The sequence below is a fragment of the Alternaria viburni genome (assembly GCF_023758015.1).
Source record: "Alternaria viburni strain BMP 2772 chromosome Unknown scaffold_21, whole genome shotgun sequence".
Taxonomy (NCBI): domain Eukaryota; kingdom Fungi; phylum Ascomycota; class Dothideomycetes; order Pleosporales; family Pleosporaceae; genus Alternaria; species Alternaria viburni.
The window spans coordinates 274,950-293,058 of record NW_026055790.1 but is presented as its reverse complement, the minus strand read 5'-3'; the positions used below and the strand labels follow the sequence as shown (position 1 = coordinate 293,058).

Here is an 18,109-nt window from a genome sequence, read left to right as displayed (position 1 = left end):
GGTGCAGCTGACGACGTCGCGTGTGCTCATCATGCACCCCGAGCGTCTCGGAGGATTCTGGCCAAAGGAGCAGGTCCCTCGAGTTCACGACGGGGCAGATTTGGCCTGTCTCGACGCCGTTGACAGCAGACACTTCTGGCAGGCGTTGATGGAAGGGAAAAGCAGAGTTGGTGTTGTTCCACGTTATTGGCAGGGAGCTAACGCTACGGCCCGCCACCTGGCGACTTCCAGAACGCCGGGCCATCCCTCTGTCGCCCTTTTGTGAGGCTGGCCCGTCCAGGGAGGGCGGTGATGTGGCGCGTGGGCGGACATGGTGGGCATGAGTAATGGGAGGTGTTGGGCTCTGGCCAGGGCATCTGTGCGGACGAGGGTATTTTAAGAGAGATGTCATGGTAGAGGGCGGCGAAGAGGTAGCGGCCTCAGACGGCGGGAGGAACAAGCCGTATACACAACTTAATACCAAACACGACCTAGGCAGAGTGCAGCGGGAGATGGTTTACGATGGGCGTCAGCCAATCAAGATGGATAAGTCGCTGACTCCTGACCTGGCCAGCCGTTCGCTGCGCGCGAGACTATTGAAACAGCTGCCCTCTGTCGTCGCGGGCACGTGTGCAGCCGTCTCCCCGCGCCGTTAGCGGGTGTCAGGACAACTTTTGCTTCCAAGCGGCGGGCATCGTCGTCGCATCCAGCCAGCTACGCATCCACCCTGTCGCGTGTTAGCGATATTGAAGCCCTCTGACGTCTGCTAGCCTGTTGTTCGCGTCCCACCGAAAAGTGCGGCTCGAAAGGGGACGACTGCGCTGGGTCCGCCAGGCATCCCTGATTATTACCATCGCCAGCCAACCTCGACCACGCAAGCTCGAGCTCACGCCGACCCCTTTTCTCCTCCGATCCGACCTGACCTGTTTGCGACGGCCGCCTTCCGCTCATTTCACGACATTACGAGCTTGGACCACGTGCTACTCTTACCTCCGCTGTTAATTTTCTTGCTCTGCACCCAAACACCGCCCCGGCCCTCCCTCGCCGCACACATATAATGTACTCGTCGGCGTACGACCAGTCGACGTCGCGCTCGCCCATTGCCCAACGGAACCAGCCCCACTCTGGCACCCTGCACCGCATGCCCTCTCGCCAGTTCGACGCCTACCAGCAGGTCCAGCAGCCCAACGCCATGTACGCGCAAGACGACCACCAGCAGAGGTACGACCAGCCGCGCAACTACGAGCGCCTCAACCAGACCATGCACGCCGGCGCCTACGGCTACGACATGGGCGCGCCCCAAGGCTGGAACACCAACGCCTTCTCCCAGAACCAGGGCCTGGGCTCGCTCGGGGGCGCCCAGCAGGCCCGCATCAAGTCGCAGCAGCGCGGCGGAGGGCGGAGCGCACTGCCATCAGTAAGCACACCCGATACTCGATAGATGAATGGCGTCAATACTGACTATATAGGGATGGATGGACCAGCAGCCCCAAGGCCTGCCTAGCTTTGCCCTGGGCAACAACAACCTCAGCGCCATGCAGAACACGAGCTACGGCCACGACGTCGACGAAGAGCTCATCCCCACCGCTATCGTCATCAAGAACATCCCCTTTGCCGTCAAGAAGGAGCAGCTGGTCTCCCTCATGACGGAACTGCGCCTACCCCTGCCCTATGCCTTCAACTACCACTTCGACAACGGCGTCTTCAGGGGTCTGGCCTTTGCCAACTTCACCACTGCCGAGGAGACGGCCGCCGTCATCGAGTCGATGAACCACTTTGAGCTCAACGGCCGGAAGCTGCGTGTCGAGTACAAGAAGATGCTGCCATTGGCCGAGCGGGAGCGTATCGAGCGGGAGAAGCGTGAACGCCGTGGACAGCTCGAGGAGCAGCACCGGCCCCTCGGCGGCGGTCTGCAATCACAGGCTTCGTTTGGCTCCCTTGCCTCGCACATGCCCGCTACATCGCCATCGCCAGTTTCCGCCATGCGAGCTGGATCGGCATCAAAGACTGTTGGTATGTTTGCGGACGGGACATATGACGGGAACATTGCTAACGACTATTTAGATGTCGACCTCAACGACCCCCAAGTGCTCCAATTCTACACGCAATTGCTTTTGTTCAAGGAGACCAAGGAGCGCGACAGCATGACGTTCCCCCCGAATCTGGCGCCTCTCCAACGCCGCACCGTCCACACTCTAGCTCATCAGCTAGGCCTCGCGCATGTGTCCAAGGGCACCGGCGAACAGCGACAGGTGCATATTTTCAAGGTCCACGACAACCAGGGCCTCAGCCCTCCGATGCCGCAGATGCCCAGCAACCACATGGAGCAGCCTCGCCGCAACCTCAACCGCGCAGCGACCACCGACTTCAGCGATGTGCGCGCCGAGGGTGGATTCTACAACGCCTTCAACAGGCAGCCATCAGGTCTTCTCGGATTCCCCGACTCGCCCGGCGGCTTGAACGCAGTGCCCAACCTCCGCGGCGCCAAGTCCTACGCCGACCTCCGCTCCTACACGCCTTCGCCCGCGCCCTCGACCGCCAGCCACCCCATCGGCCGCCCAGGCGGCATCTCGCTCGAAGGACTCGGCTACAGCGGCAGTTCCACCAACCCCAACGGCACCCCCACGACGGGCTCCATGTCGCAACGCGACGACAGCCTGCTCGAGCGCGAAATGAACCGAATGCAACTCAGCTCCGGCTACCCGCAAAACAGCAGCCCGCGTGCTCTGCGCCAAATGACGTCTTGGGATGCGCCTGGCCCCATTGGCGGCCACCGCTCCTTCAGCACAAACTACGACGACCGTCCGTCGCGCCAACCCCGTGGACCCCTCCCTGAACGCGGCCAGGGCTTCGGCCGCCCCCGCCAAAACGGCCATCAGAACCGCAACAGCGATGAGCTGTCGAGTCAATCCAACGTCGAAATCCTCGTAGGCCAATAGTTCAACAATCACGCTCTAACGCAACGCACGCACGAAATGAAGACATTCGCACGTATCCATCACATCACTCCTTTTCCACGAACAACGTGCGATGGCGCCCATGAACGAACGACAAAGATAATCACCGAAACGTTATTAACGGCCTTCCAAACCGTCCTATCTCTCGGCCCCCCACTCGCTACTTACCTTAACCAACAAACCTGGATTGAACCAATTACGATGCATACGAAGAATGATGCTACGAAACGGTAGAAAGATAAGACATTAGTATAACACCAAGAAGATCCAGAATTTTCCCCCATGCGGGCTCGCTGCCCCGAGATATTTCCCACATCCGCCATCCACCATCTATTCATTCCCTCTACTATCCCCCCAATCTTGGCATTTTGGGTTCGCACAGCAAAAAGCATCTTTTCATGAACATAAGGGATTCCTGATCTTGTTGTTTCTAGTTTGGCAGATGAGATGTTGCAGATTTCAGGTTGATAGTTTCGTTTTTCTTGTCTGTCGTTTCTCCTCTCAGTTTTCGATTCGCGGTTTTTTATTATTATAGTCTTTTGGATAGTGCTGGTGCTCCCAGGTGGTGCGACAGGATTGTAATGGAAGGTGTGCAATTTTTACTTGACCTGCCATTGTTGTTAGCCTTGCCTTTCGTGCTGTATCATCTGTGTTCTGGACCGAGGTCTAAGCTATGCAATTGACTTTGATCTGCTTACATGGTTACTAATCAAGATCCGGTATTCCCTAGGTATCAAGTCCGCGCGTAGTTCCATCCCAATGCCTGGATCTTAGTATGGGTTCCAACTTAGTATTACAATTCGCTGCAATGACTTTGTTCCGACTACGTGGAAACCTCAAAGCCAAAGTATCGCTCATGTCCGATAAACCATTCCGTGTATCATACTGCCCAGTCCAATCGCTTCCGCTCTCCGGCCAATCCAAACTCACACATCACACTTCTCCGGAGATGCTTCTTTACCTATCGCAGCGCTACCGCGTGGCACATGACTTTGTACCCTGGTTGTTGAGTCGATCTGACACCACGTTACTTATCTTGCAACGTACGAGTCAACAAACATTATACCAAATCAGGTGATATCTAGAACGTTCGATGGGCAGTCCCTGGTATGAAGGAGTGCCATGCCGGGATGGATCATGATGGGACGCACTGTTGATCGGAGGATTATAGGAGATCTGTCGTAAAGCAGGGGAGGTCAAGGCACGGATGGGTGGGGGAGGGGGTGAAGGTCTCTTGTTGGACGTCGCTGGTCGTCGTAAGCTTGAGCGGGTGGGGGCGGCAGAGGGGGGTAATGGCCATCTCATACAGGTGTGAGCTGCGATGGCCAACTGCTTGCACTGCCATAGCTCCCGACAAGATGCACTGTCGATCGGGTCATGTAAGAGGCATCTGCTCTCAAGGATTCCTAGGTAGGACTCCAAGGCATGGTTGAATACTGGAGAGCAACTGCACGGAAGCCAGAACCATTCAGCGTTTGAGGCCCTGGCATGATAGACCACCGGCGGCAGGATGGATCTCGATGAGTGGCGCTGTTGATCGGAGAATAGTATGGGAAATCTGTAGTAAAGCATGGGAATTGCAGGCGAAATGCCATCGTTCCACCTCAAACGGGCCGAATGCAAATCATGCCGGCTGTCATGGGTCGACGTGGCTGGGGGGCGGGATGACAGAGTTTTGACGCCCTTATGTCGTTGCAAGTCCGGTGTTGAGAAATGCAAGTGAATATGAATAGCATGCTGTAGGTCGCGTCGAAACGTGGACGTTAGCATTACTACTACTGACAGGACCCAGACGATGTCGCGAGTCATGCTAGCGCGAGGCTAAGCGAATGACGCTGGCGGTGCGGTGAAGTCTACTGATCTCATCGTGAGCGTTCGTACGCGACAGTGCCGACGCTGCCTTGCACGCCATCCAACCGCTCGACTCCAGGCTTCCGCCGCATCTGAACACGTTGCGCATACCCTTCGACAGCGCCATCGCCTGCCTGCCCACCCATTGGTCGCCGGTACCCCGGATTTCTCCACCAAAACTTAAACGACCCGACTCATCTTGCTCCGCCGAATGTCTGCCTCGCGGCGCCCTTCTTGATCACGACGCCGCTGCCTTCCAGAACCGCCTTCCAGGCGTTTGTATTTGCGCCCTTTGCTGGAACACCCCCCGATTCTTTGTGCGAGTCAACGAACTGTTTCGAACAATCACCCGGTGGTGTAGTAAAACTGCGACAACAAGACAACAATCTGGACTGCGCCGCTACATAATCGTGACGGAATCGCGCGACCTAGGGCCTACGATTAAACTCCATCATTGACTTGGAGTGTCTGTTCGCAATTCCACGGCTTCGCATCTGCACGGAATTGACAAGGCTGATAGCCGCGCTCGAGGACCCGCGAAGAATCTTTCAGGCCGGCGGGATCACCGGATACACACAGCGGACGCACCCATCAAACATCTCCCTCGCTCCAGCCACACGAGGCGCGCGAGCACTCATGTCGAACCGCAAGCGGCGCGCGCCGGGTGCTTCACCACAGGCTCCCACTCAGGCGTACCAGCACGACATCCCCGCGACCGACTCATACATGAACTGGAACGACCCCACGGCTGGCGCAGACATGAACTTCACCGACCCGCCGCTGTACGACTACAACGGCCAGAGCATGGGCGGAGGCCACAGCCGCGTCGTGTCGCTCGATGGATACAACGACGGCGCGGAAATGGCGGGGCAATTGGTACGGCGAAACACAAACCAGCAACTTGCACCTGCGCCACGGCGGAATCAATGGGATGGATTTGCCAGTCCAACGCAACAGTGGGAGACGGTGGATGACGATGAGGAGCTGGAGCAGAAGGCGGCTATTGCCAAGAAGGATGCACAGGCGAAGCGGAAACAGATCCCGCCGTTTGTGCAGAAGTTGAGCAGGTGAGTATCTTTGCAGACTGTACTCAGGACCGTGACTGACGTTGACAGTTTCCTCGATAACAACAAGAACGAAAACCTCATTCGCTGGTCGGACGACGGCAACTCCTTCATCGTGCTCGACGAAGACGAATTTGCGAGGACCCTGATACCCGAGCTCTTCAAGCACAACAACTACGCGTCCTTCGTACGACAACTGAACATGTACGGCTTCCACAAGAAGGTCGGACTCTCGGACAATTCGATGAAAGCCAGCGAGACAAAAGCGAAAGCACCTAGCGAGTACTACAACAAGTACTTCAAGCGCGGTCGACAAGAGCTGTTATGGCTGATCCAGAAGCCGAAGAATCCTGTTACCGGACCGAAGCGGAAACGGGACGAAGAAAACAAGGGCGATAGCGACGAAGACCGCAAGTACATTCAAGATACAGGGGGCGGAGGCTATGTTGAAGAAGTGGCCGTCAGAGGAAACGAGCAGATGGCCATGATCCCGCGATCCGAGTACAACAGCCTGCGGGTTGAAGTCAGGGAACTCCAGCAACAGCAAAAGCTCATCTCCAATGTCCTTACCCAGATCAAACGCCAGAATGAGGAGTTGTACTCACGAGCGACATCCTTCCAAGCGCTGCACGACCGCCACGAGAACTCTATCAATGCCATTTTGACATTCCTCGCCACTTTCTATAATAGGAGTCTAGAGGGTAACGCGAATATGAATCTGGCAGACATGTTCCCCGCGGCACGACAACAACATCACGGCAATGTCGTGGACGTCGACGACTATCCCATGCAGGAAGCACAAAAGTCACCGCAATTGCAGAGGAACAAGAAACCGCTTGCAATTCTACCAGCGCCAGCCCCGAACCAGGACTACCTCGCTCCAACGACGACAGGCCGCGCCACGACCATGAGCCCAACAGCCCGGCCACTCGCTAGCCCCATCACACGGCCTGGCAGTCGACAATCAGTGTTCAGGCCCTCAGTATCGATGAATCGCCAGCAGTCCCAGTCGTCACCATTTTCCCAGCAAGCCAGAGACAGCATAACGCCCTCCCAAGTCAAACCCGACCCCGCCTCCAACCTAAACCCACTAGCCGACAACTCCGCCATCATGTCCGCCATCCAAAACGCCAACGCCACAGCAACCAACCACTCCGGCACTTCGCAACCCCCACCTTCAGACTTCGACTACGCCGCCGCTTTATCAAATTACCAAACCCAAGACGGCCACGTCCCTCTCACCCCACAACAGCGCAACGATGTCCTCTCCCAGATCGTAAACAACACGTCCGCTCAAAACACAAACAACGCGCTTACCAACCCGCATCCGCCTGAAATGGACCGCTTGCTGGGCGACCTAGCCCAGTACCAAGCGACGCAGCAACAACTAGAAATGCTACAAAAGTTGTCCGACCAGCAAAACAGCAAGATCCAACACATCCACGAGCGTATCCTGCCGCTATCGCCCACAGGCCAGATCTCTGGACTCGGCGAAGGTAACGACGGGTACTTCGGCGGCGCAACCGGCGACGACGGCGGCCTAGGCGAACCAGGCGGTTTCGACCTCAACATGGGCCATTTCGTCAACGACGACGATTTCTTCACCGCAGATGCGAATGCCCCCTCCGACGTAAAAGCCTCGAACGGCATCAACACCAATACCAACGGCGGCGGACTACCTGATTTCACGTTCGATGCCAGTACGCCGTTTGATGTTGATCCCGCGAACGGCGATACTGGTGGGTTTGATTTTGCGGATGAGACGAATGGCATCGGGGGCGAAGATCCTGGGTTGCTCGGTGTGGATGATGCGACGGGTGCGAATGGGAACGTGAATGGCGTGGGTAAGATTGAGAGTACGGCTAGTGGGGGGAGTAGTAATAGTACTAGTCCTGCGGCGACGGTGGAGGAGGTGGAGGATGAGACGAGGAGGGGAACGGGAGGTGGGAGTGCGAGTGCGAAGAGGAGGAGGCGGTAGACGGGTGGATATGAGAGATTGTACAAAGACAAATGGGAGCAGAGACGGGATGGGATGGGATGGGATGTTGTATTTGATTTGCGGAGGATTACGACAGTCACGACTGGATCGAGTGTTTTATCAGCCACGCGCTTTTCGCTGGCATTTTTTCTTACGGCTGTGTTCTACGTTGCATGTATGCACATGTCGTGCTTTCTTTTTCTTTGCTCTTCTATTCGTAGTAAGGAGAAGGAATGTTAGATACCCCACTTCTTCACATGTTCGCGTTTGCTGGTGTTGTTGGAGATGTGGTGATTTACTGAGAGGTCTTCTCAAGTCCTACCTCGATTCCTTGCTGAAGTCGATCGGGATGTAGAGATTATTCGTTATTATGTGTGCCCGACTATATAGGTGAAGACTGACTATTACCCAGCAAATCGCGCCCCGCCGTATCTCTATACCTATTCCACTCGAGATCGCGCCATTCCTGCTGTCCAAGTCTTTCAAACATACTCATGACCTTCTCGCTGGGTCTCCAGTCGCCAATCTGCCACTGCACCACCGGTGGTCTTGGTGTCGCAGCAGCAGCATCGCCGTCTGTGCGCTCCTTACCACCACGCCCAGTAAGGAACTTGACACCCCATCTATGCCCCTTCTTCATCCTTAGACCATACTCCTCCACTTCTCTCTCGTCTCCAGGACGCCACCACAGGTGCGTAAACATCTCCGCGTCCTCAAGATCCGGCATATTGTCGCGAGTCAGCGACGTCGCAAACGCCGCAAGCAGCGGCTCGATGCGCTCTCTGCAAGGCTGGACGCGGAACATGTCTACATTGTATTCGGGCCCATCGGTGACTTCGTAATCATACTGACCACGAAGATCCCCGCACTCCTCCTCGTCGATCTCGCGGGGGTAATGTTCAGTTTCTGAGATCTTGTACCCGCCATGTTCAGAGTCGTGGGGGTCCTCGCCTCGGGGACCGATGAAGTACCACCGCCCGTCTGGACGCAAGGGATGGAATTCCAGTCTGAAGCGCCGCATTTGTGACCATTGCTGGGGGGTTGGGGCGTCGGGAGTGGGGAAGAGGTCGGGAGTCACCATGGCGCGGATGTCGAATATGCTTATTTGTGTACCAAGTCTGCGCAGACCGATGGAGACTGGGTCTTTGTCTGCGGGGTGGATCAGGTTGGGCCGGGCTATCGACTGATCGTGTTTAGGGAGTGAGAAGAACGGCCAGAAATGCAGTGCGGCTCTGGTCAGGCTGGCGGGGATCCTCTTGCCGCAGAGGTGCTCCTCCTGGTCTATGATGGCAGCGCCGAACTCGTGACGAGCGTTTCGTAAGGGACCTTCCCACGGCCAGGTCCAATGCTCGCGCATCACCTTGCTCGAAAGGGCGGAGGGCATGGGTCTTTCCCATAACCAGCGGGCGGTCCATGCTTGGATAGCTGGCAGGTGGACGAGGCATTGCAGTGGTACGAGGGGAGATAGAGGGCGTATGTCTCTTGCGGTATCGGCTTCGGAGCCACACGCTGACCTGATGGATAGGCTGCTTATGAAGGGTAGATCTGGTAGTGTCTTTGGGTTTTGTAGCTGCAGGCGGTGCGAGTGATGTCTGCGATGGTAGCACACCAGGCATTCTAGGTCATCTGTGTCGTACTTTTGTGTCTCGATTTCGAGACTGAGGGCGATGCTGGCTGGCGGGTCTTCAGCTGCTTTATACGCAGCGGCACTCTGCTCGTAAAGGGCATGGATGCGTGCGGATGTGTGGGCGCTGATGGCCAGGGTTTCCTCTGCGGGTTCATGGCATGCTAATGACGGCTCCGTCTGTTCATTGATGAGGATGAGTGGTAGTGGGAGCCAGTATTGTAAACACCCGTACTTTTCGTTGAAGGCTGCTTTGACTTGTTCGAAGAGTTCACGTTCGAAATCGGGGTCCGTCTCCCGGAGCGGCATATTGGTTCATGACCTAGCATGCTATTACAACGTTGCGTGATAGGCTCTGCCTAGGCCCCGCCTCTAGTCTCTCCCAAGGTTGTTAGAAACGCAGACGCACGTGGGCCGCTCCACACTGCACTTTATCTCACACGTCGCTGCACTCGCCTTTGTCGTGACTTACGTTCCTCCTGCGGCAGAATGTGCATGACTCGGCCACCCGTTTGCGTGTCCGGCCCGTCCAGACGGGTAGCCATCAGTACCGCGGTCGCTCATGGTAGGCCAGACGGGTAGTCGTGATGACGGGAGTGGTGACGGGAGTGTGAAGATATAGATAGCAACATGGCTCTTCGGGGCCGGCATCGCACACCATGAGCGCAACACTTGCACCCCCCAGCGTCGACGTCGGCACCCTGTCGCCCGCGCCCGCACCCGCCAAGTCACGTGTCTCCACAGCCACGAAGAAACAGACCCCAACCGCCCTAGTCTCGCTGCTATCCGGTGCCGTCGCGGGCGGCGTCGAGGCCACAGCAACCTATCCCTTCGAGTTTGCCAAGACGCGCGCCCAACTGCAGGCCGGCAGCGGTGGCTCCAAGAACCCCTTCGCCGTGGTCGCTCACGTCGCCCGCACCCATGGCGTCGGCGCCATCTACACAGGCTGCTCCACGCTGATAGTGGGCACCGCCTTCAAAGCCGGCGTGCGCTTCCTCTCCTTCGACTCGATCCGGAACCGCCTCGCCGACGAGCATGGCGTACTGTCTCCCGCACGCGGCGTGCTGGCAGGAATGCTGGCCGGCAGCGTCGAGAGCATCGTCGCTGTCACGCCCACGGAGCGCGTCAAGACGGCCCTGATCGACAACGCGAAGAGCATCAGTGCCGCGCGCTATCGCGGGGGCCTCCACGCCACCCAAATGATCCTCCACACTCACGGCCTGCCTGGCCTATATCGCGGGCTCGTCTCCACCACCATGAAGCAGTCAGCCACCTCTGCCGTCCGTATGGGCTCCTACAATGTCTTGAAGGATGTCGCGCGCCAGAAGAACTTGCCGCAGAATAGCTTCGTCACGTTCGGGCTGGGTGCCATAGCCGGCACCGTTACTGTCTATGCAACACAGCCTTTCGATACCATCAAGACGCGCGCCCAGAGCGCACAAGGCGCGAGTACAATGGAGGCCTTTTGGAGCGTTATGCAACATGCTGGCGTCCGCGGTTTCTGGAGTGGCAGCACCATGCGACTGGGCCGATTGGTCTTCAGTGGCGGCATAGTTTTCACTGTATATGAGAAGCTCGCAGCTCTGATGACTCCGTCATCATTATAGACGTCGAATGTTTTTAGTGGCGTTGATTGATATCCATGGAATCTGGCTTTGCTCCATGTCGTCAAGTATTACGATAAATTACTATTACTGCCATCATTGTCTCTATCAAACCGCGTGCCACTGAACCCTAGCCGAAGACTACATGTGACATTATAATCAATCAACTGTGTATAGACGCGCTATGCTGCATAGCTCTAATGGCTTTCAAGAGAGTACATATTTGCGCTGTGTTGTATTGTGATGGTAGATCAAAGTAATCCTGACTGTGCACCATCCGACGTGCTAGGGTGGGGCAGTTTGGGCGCCCTATCTGATCCGACAACCGACGGGCTGGTACAACGTCGTTCATCGCACGTGGTCAACGGCGCATCTTCTGCTCTGCAATCTCCCGCGGCAATGTCATGCGAGGGCGACCTCACGAAAATCGCAGTCTACAGTCCAGCCGCGGGACGGCATGGGCTACACATCCCGCGGCAACGCATGCGGCTTCGACTTACCCGCGGGAAGGAACCTTGGAAGGGCTCGCTTCGAGGCATGGCGTGTCGACAACGCTCCGAGATCCTTCGCGTACCGGCGTCCCCTCGCTCTAGCTTCTTGGAACCAGCCTTAGTTGCCAAACGGGGACTGACAGTGGCGCATATCCACTGCCATGGTTCGCCGTTTCCTGGGGCCCCGCATTCCCCAGGCCTGCTCGCATTATTAGCCTCCTCTCTAGACCCTTGGTATGCTTGCTAGACGCCTTTGGCAACTGAATCCGTGAGATAGCCCGCGGCCAATCGTGCAAAGGCTTTTCAAATGGCCGATTGTCTATATAACGACGAGGTGGGTGTCGTGAAGATGCATCATCAATTCACAGCTCGGTCATCGACGCACTCGACCCAGCAACATGACGAACACCGAAGAGAAGATGACGAGCATCGACGAGAAGATGGCAGGTGCTGAGTTCAAGGAGATAGCTCCAGAATCTGGCCCTATCACACCGCAGCAGATCCAGGCTCGCTTCGAAACATTGAGAGATTTGAGCCAGGAACAAATGGATGCGTTGAACAAGAGACTTGTCAAACGACTTGATTGGAGACTGATGCCATGCATCACACTCATGTTTCTTATGAAGTAAGTTTTTTGAAGCGTGGTCTTGCATCATCGGGCTTACCAAACCTAGCTACCTCGATCGCATCAACGTGTCGAACGCACGTCTGGCTGGGCTACAGAAGGACTTGCACATGAGCGACACTATTTGGAATACGGGTATAGTATGTTCCTCCCGCCATCACAAGCTTACTCTTACACGTGATGATCTCTAAAGCTTGTGCTAACCTTGTATCTCCAGTCAACCTTCTATGTCGGCTATCTCGTTGGCCAACTCCCCGGTAACCTGTGGCTCGCAAAGGCGGACCCAAGATGGCTTTTACCGTCCATGATGATGGCATGGAGTACAGCCACAATCTGCATGCCAGCCATGACCAATGGAGCTGGCTTCGCCGTGTGTCGCTTCTTCATTGGCTTGTCTGAGGCGCCTTTCTTCCCCGGTATTACGCTGAGTATGTCCAAGCGCACTAAGCCATCAATTGAAGACCTGGAACTGACGCGCAACAGTGACATCGTCATGGTACACCAAAGAAGAGAATCCCATGCGCATGGCTATCTGGCATGCGGGCAACACAATGTCGAATATCTTGTCTGGGTTCTTGGCCGCTGGTATCTTGACAAACATGGACGAAGTTCTCGGTCTCCACGCTTGGCAATGGTTCTTCATCATCGAGGGCGCTGCATCTATTGTCGTGGCCGCCGGTGCCTACTTCCTGCTTCCATCGTGGCCGCACAACACCAAATGGCTGACCCCAGAAGAGAGCGAGATGGCCATGTACCGCGTCCAAGTGTCCAACGGCGGCCATGACGAGGGTGTCGGCGGCACATGGGATGGTGTCAAAGCCGCAGCCGCAGATCCATTTACCTGGTACTTCTGCCTGATGCACTTCGCGCTCGTAACAGCGCAAAGCTTCAAGGATTTCCTGCCATCGGTACGTCCCCATGTCCAGCACCACCGTGCTACTTATTCCCCGCGTGCTAACCCCAAGAAAACAGATCATGAAGACATTCCACTTCTCCGAACTGACCACCTACCTCGTCCAAGCCCCTCCCTACGCCATCGCCTATGCCTTCGCCTGCGGAATGGCATACACATCCGGCCGCTTCCAAGAATCCTACTACCACATCGTGCTCCCCATCGTCATGTCCGCAGTCGGCTGCGCCGCCCTCATCGGCACCCTCAACATCGGCGCCCGCTACGTCGGTCTCATCCTGCTCATCAGCGGCACCTACTCCGGCCTCAACCTGCAATTGAGCTGGGAGACGACGCTTGTCCCCGCGCCTAGGAGCAAGAAGGCGGCGCTCATTGCGATTGCGAATTGTATTAGTCAGACTAGTCATTGGTTTAGCCCGTACTTCTTTCCGACGAGTCAGGAGCCGTTTTATCGGCTGGGTGGGGGGTTGATTCTGTTTGGGTGTGCGGCTTGTGTTGTGAGTGCTACGCTGGTTAAGATGAGGGCGAAGAGTTTGAATAGGAGGTTGGATGAGGCGGAGGGGTGGAGTGAGCATACGGGTGTTGAGAGGGGGTGGCGGCATGTGTACTAGTTGGCTGGGGGAGGAAGAGCAGCTGGTCTGAGATGACAGGATGGGGTTTACGAATTTACGAATAGATGTTTCTGTAATTTATCCGCTTCTCGAGTATTTAGTCGCAAAAGCAATAGTTGAACGTACGTACATACTTCGCAGATCAGCAGGCAAGGTTTGCTCTATAAGTCCCCGTACCGACTACATCAATGCTATTGTTGACAACTCTTTTACTAGATATACCGTGGATAGTAATGCCAGTTTCTAGCCCTCCTGGCGACTACAAAACGCGGAGAGGAGGGCATCGCTGCTTCCTCCATTACTAAATGCTTCCCAGCTGCATCCTCCAGAAGCTTCTAGCAACTGATGACGCGGCGGAGGTAGATACGGCATCTCAGGATTATAGATGAAGAACAATGTGATGGATGACCTCGGAAGTGTTGGAGTTACCAAGGTAGTTCTTCGCTTAGTAAGAGAAGTTAGGGCTGACGTCGGGTGGTCAGTGCTTCATGCCACTTCCGTCGCGTCTGACATCGTGACCCCCTGCACACACACGACACCACGAAGCTTGTTGCTCATCCACAAGGATGCTAATCGAGAGACGTACGAATCCTTCTTGCCACTACGCCGCATGCATCCGCACGCCGCGCACTTTGGGCACTGGAATGTCTGAGTTAGCATCGGCACTTTCCTGTGGTAACGAGAGAAGCATCGCTGTCAGCCCGTGCTCACAGCACGGATGCCGCCGGTAGCGCACATCCGTTGCTGCCTTCTGGTCTTCTAATCTCAGCTCTGCTCCCTCCGGACGAACCACAAGCCCCAGCCGTCCTGTGACCGCGAAGCCATGTGCGCCGGTAAGACATCACCAGGATCCCAGCAGGCGACCCTGGACTGTCATTCGGTAGCCAAGAAATATACCTGGACGTCAACTACGAGGCTTTGCTCTGTGGCTTCGTGTCCGCCGTCCTCCTCCTTGCTCGTATGCGGGTGTCTGCGGCCGGTGGAAGAGTATCACGGCACCAATGAGACTGTTTCCCACTACTATCTTTGATGATTTGACAACGCTGATCAGCTTTTTTTGACATGGCCGCTAAGCGCATCAGAGGAAGAACAACCGTTATGCTTCACACCAGGCAAGGATCATATCCCACTAGTCCCGGGCTTCGAGACGGTGCCTACAGAGCAGGCTCGTCGCGGATGTTGCGATCTGTTCAGAGGGTCAACAATTCCCTTTATATGCCGTCGTTGCGATATCTTGAAGTACTCATGTATCTTTTCGTTCCCTTCCACATACCTCGCGCGAACTTATTTCAAGACGACACTGCCATCGGTCCGAACACCAGCCCCACAGTATGTGTATTCGAGTAGTCGAGAAGTTTCCTGTTTGCGGATGTATCTACCACACGCATTCGGTGGATCGATGCGCTTACTATGGACGACATCCTGTGGTTGACAGAGTTGTCTGGGTTGGGGCTGCTTGTCAGCATCACAAGACGTGCTGATATCAGGTACCTGCATGGCTTCATTTGGGCCTGGTGTCTCGGTTCACTCGCTGCCAACTGACGATGTCATGACTATGGTCAATACCTCTCATATCAAAGCGATGATATCCTGGGTTAGGACCAACTTCGGTCATCAAGTCGGAAGCTTTTGCACAAAGACAGGCAATAGGATATTGGCAAGATTTGATATGTATGTTTGCGGTCGGATTCAGAGGACTATCTACTAATAGATAGGCGCAGACTACGGCTGAACTGACGATAATCGCCCTCTGGCCGTGACAAAAGTCCACCGAAACGGACGTCTGAGTACGGTCAACCTCCAACCCATGTTTGATCGCAACCGCTCCGCCATTGATGGAGCCATGCCACACCATCGTGGACAGCACCATTCTCATTCCAACTTGAAACGCCGTCAGAACTGCCACTACACGTGTACGCCATTCATCATATCGACTGCTATACTGCTTTCCGGATGTCAACGCAGTATAAAGACCACCGAAACAGTCGTCCAAGAAGTATTCCAAGATGAACGCGGTCAGGTGGTGGAATGACTCCATCACTCACTGCTGCACAATGTTCTGGCGTTTGGGATACCTCTCCTCGTCCTGCCGGGTCGGACTGATGACGACACCCTCCCTCCTCCCACGTTCTTCGCGCCTCCCCGTACGACTCGACTCGCTACTGGCTGATGACGCAGGACGAGACCGACCGCGGTTGTGAAATGATCGGATACTCTGCATAATCCTTTTAGACGCACGATCCTTCTCCCGAGGCAGACATTCTCCGGCGTCGCTGGTCTCTGATAGTCCAGGCAGAGCGGGCGGGATGGAAACACTCCTCTTGGTCTTTGCAGCACTGCCGCTGTATACTGAGGATGATCGCGACGTAACGTTTTGACGTGGTCTCGGCTGCTCGACGAAAGGGGTATACTCTTCAGTCACGTAAAGTGCTGTCCCAACGCTCATGCTACGCGCTCTGGGCGGACTCTCCACAATGGTATCAAGGCTGGTTGAGGTGCGGTACTGCTCAGACTGGACTGGAAACGGCTCATCCACGGGCACATCGGACATGTTGTCATCCACCATTAGTGCCTTTCTCGCGAGCTCTTCAAGATGTTCTTCTGCCGTCATTCTTCTTAGGACCTTTCCTTTGGCCTGTCCACGGTAGCGGGTCGGCAGTAAACGCACCGTCGAGATGGAGGTTCCTACAGCACGCCTGACGCACTCGAGGCGCTCGATATCGCGTCTCAGCTCCTGCTGCCCTAAGAGCAAGTACTGCATCGTGTCGACATCGGATATCATTCGCGGATGATGCGTTCCACACGACATGTTTCCTGGTGCCTTGAGATTGTGGCCGTAGTGGCACCTGAGTGCATCGACGACGTGTGGCTCTTTCCTCAAGATCCTGTCTTCCTCCAGCGCCGCCTCAAGAACCGCTCTGTTGCTGTCGTAATGCATACCTCTTGCTTTGAGCGAGTCATCTTTGAGTGGAAGATCTTGGCTCATACTAGCCATCTCAACAGCTCGAAGCTCGTGGTACTTTGACCGGTATGTCCAGGGCGTGAAGACACTTGGCGAAGGCAGCTTGTTCCTCAGTCGCTCGTGCAGCGGCAACGTGACGTACTCGCAGCGGTCACACGTGGGCGGCGGAGATGCGTCGGCATCTGGATCATCGATACAGATTGCCCGCTTCCTACGATCCTCGTTCAAGACCTCGGTGTTGTCGAAGAATCCGCCTTCGACTTTGTGCTTGGGGTACACGCTGTTGATCAGGACCTGCATGACTTTGTCTCTGTTGGCTTTTCGCTCTGAGAATTCGGTTGGCTCGCTGTGTTCGTCGCGGGCGGGCATCTTGCTGCGGTGGTAGTCCATGTTGTCGGAGGGGTAGCCCAGGACTGTGAGATGGCGTTCGTCAGTATCGGCACACTGGAAGTATACATGGAGGAAGGATGCGAGAGCACATACCTTGCTTCTTCTCCCGAAGCGCATCATCACCCGCCTCGTTCACATGGGCCAACACATCATCCCAATACTCCCTCGCCTCCTCTTCTTGCCCGGCATCGGGCGACGCGAGCCAGGAATCAGATGGCGCGACAGAGGGGCTGACTGCAACGACACCATCCTTCTCTCCGTCCAGAAGCTTCTTCGCATCACGTCGATTGCCCGCCTCGAAACCTGGAGGAAACACACCCGGAGGCCAAGCCACAGATGGTATCCTCGACAACACAGCATCGTCCTCCTCTTCTTCTACCGTATCACGTATCATAGTCTGACTACGTCCCCGACTCTCCCCCAGATCCTCACTCTCTTCTTCCATCGGCTCAGCACCGCCCTCATCATCCCCAACGCAAAACTTCTTCGTAGCAGCATCATAATACTTGCCAAACCCCATCAACGTCGGATCCACAGACGTGCTCCGCCCCTTTGCCGCACCGCGCGTGGGTGAGCGCGCAGACGCGGTGCGTGCTTCATAGGACGCGATGCGGGAAGAGAGGAGGTTGCTCTGACTTGTGCTGGGGCTTGGGTTCTGAGTGGGCCTGACGTTAACATTGACGGTTCTAGGGAGGCGGGAGGGTGTGGGTGGAGATGGGGAAGATGGCGCTGAGTGCTTTGTTTTGGACGCGGAGGTGTTGGAGGATTTGTTGGTGGTGGTGTTGGTTTCCTTGCCGGTGCTGGAGAAGGGAGGGGGTGGCGAGGATGTGGGTGTTTCGGGTGCGTCGTGGAAGTGGGAGGGTGTGGGGATGGAGGTTGAAGAGGAGGATGGAGATGGCCATGGGGAGGGAGTGTAAGTGTAGTTGGTGGTGTTGGCGTTGGGTAGACCAGGTGAGGATGCGGATGGTGTGGCGGGGAATGCGAAGTCTTCTTCTGCGGCGGCGCGGAACTTGGAGGTGTTGCGTCGGGGCATGGTTGCTCGCTCACTGACTCACAAGTGAGT

At 55.9% G+C, this 18,109-nt stretch overlaps 6 protein-coding genes across 6 annotated transcripts; 4 read left to right on the top strand and 2 right to left on the bottom strand.

Annotated features, from left to right (window-relative positions):
- Nucleotides 1–1,036: 1,036 nt before the first annotated feature.
- On the top strand, nt 1,037–2,918 carry J4E79_008666 (uncharacterized protein; the record flags this gene model as incomplete). Its single annotated transcript, XM_049357521.1, has 3 exons — nt 1,037–1,396; nt 1,449–1,992; nt 2,044–2,918. 3 exons carry the CDS (start codon nt 1,037–1,039, stop codon nt 2,916–2,918), a joined length of 1,779 nt encoding a protein of 592 aa, XP_049207992.1.
- Nucleotides 2,919–5,423: 2,505 nt separating this feature from the next.
- On the top strand, nt 5,424–7,829 carry J4E79_008665 (uncharacterized protein; the record flags this gene model as incomplete). The annotated part of the gene is made up of 2 exons (XM_049357520.1): nt 5,424–5,854; nt 5,903–7,829. The coding sequence occupies 2 exons, from the start codon at nt 5,424–5,426 to the stop codon at nt 7,827–7,829; spliced, it is 2,358 nt and encodes a 785-aa protein (XP_049207991.1).
- Nucleotides 7,830–8,211: 382 nt separating this feature from the next.
- J4E79_008664 (uncharacterized protein) lies at nt 8,212–9,762 on the bottom strand (the record flags this gene model as incomplete). The annotated part of the gene is made up of 1 exon (XM_049357519.1): nt 8,212–9,762. One exon carries the CDS (start codon nt 9,760–9,762, stop codon nt 8,212–8,214), a length of 1,551 nt encoding a protein of 516 aa, XP_049207990.1.
- A 350-nt stretch (nt 9,763–10,112) lies between these two features.
- On the top strand, nt 10,113–11,060 carry J4E79_008663 (uncharacterized protein; the record flags this gene model as incomplete). The annotated part of the gene is made up of 1 exon (XM_049357518.1): nt 10,113–11,060. The coding sequence occupies one exon, from the start codon at nt 10,113–10,115 to the stop codon at nt 11,058–11,060; it is 948 nt and encodes a 315-aa protein (XP_049207989.1).
- Nucleotides 11,061–11,946: 886 nt separating this feature from the next.
- On the top strand, nt 11,947–13,694 carry J4E79_008662 (uncharacterized protein; the record flags this gene model as incomplete). The annotated part of the gene is made up of 5 exons (XM_049357517.1): nt 11,947–12,173; nt 12,223–12,313; nt 12,391–12,601; nt 12,657–13,081; nt 13,146–13,694. The coding sequence occupies 5 exons, from the start codon at nt 11,947–11,949 to the stop codon at nt 13,692–13,694; spliced, it is 1,503 nt and encodes a 500-aa protein (XP_049207988.1).
- A 2,041-nt stretch (nt 13,695–15,735) lies between these two features.
- On the bottom strand, nt 15,736–18,079 carry J4E79_008661 (uncharacterized protein; the record flags this gene model as incomplete). Its single annotated transcript, XM_049357516.1, has 2 exons — nt 15,736–17,069; nt 17,140–18,079. The coding sequence occupies 2 exons, from the start codon at nt 18,077–18,079 to the stop codon at nt 15,736–15,738; spliced, it is 2,274 nt and encodes a 757-aa protein (XP_049207987.1).
- Between the last annotated feature and the right edge of the window lie 30 nt (nt 18,080–18,109).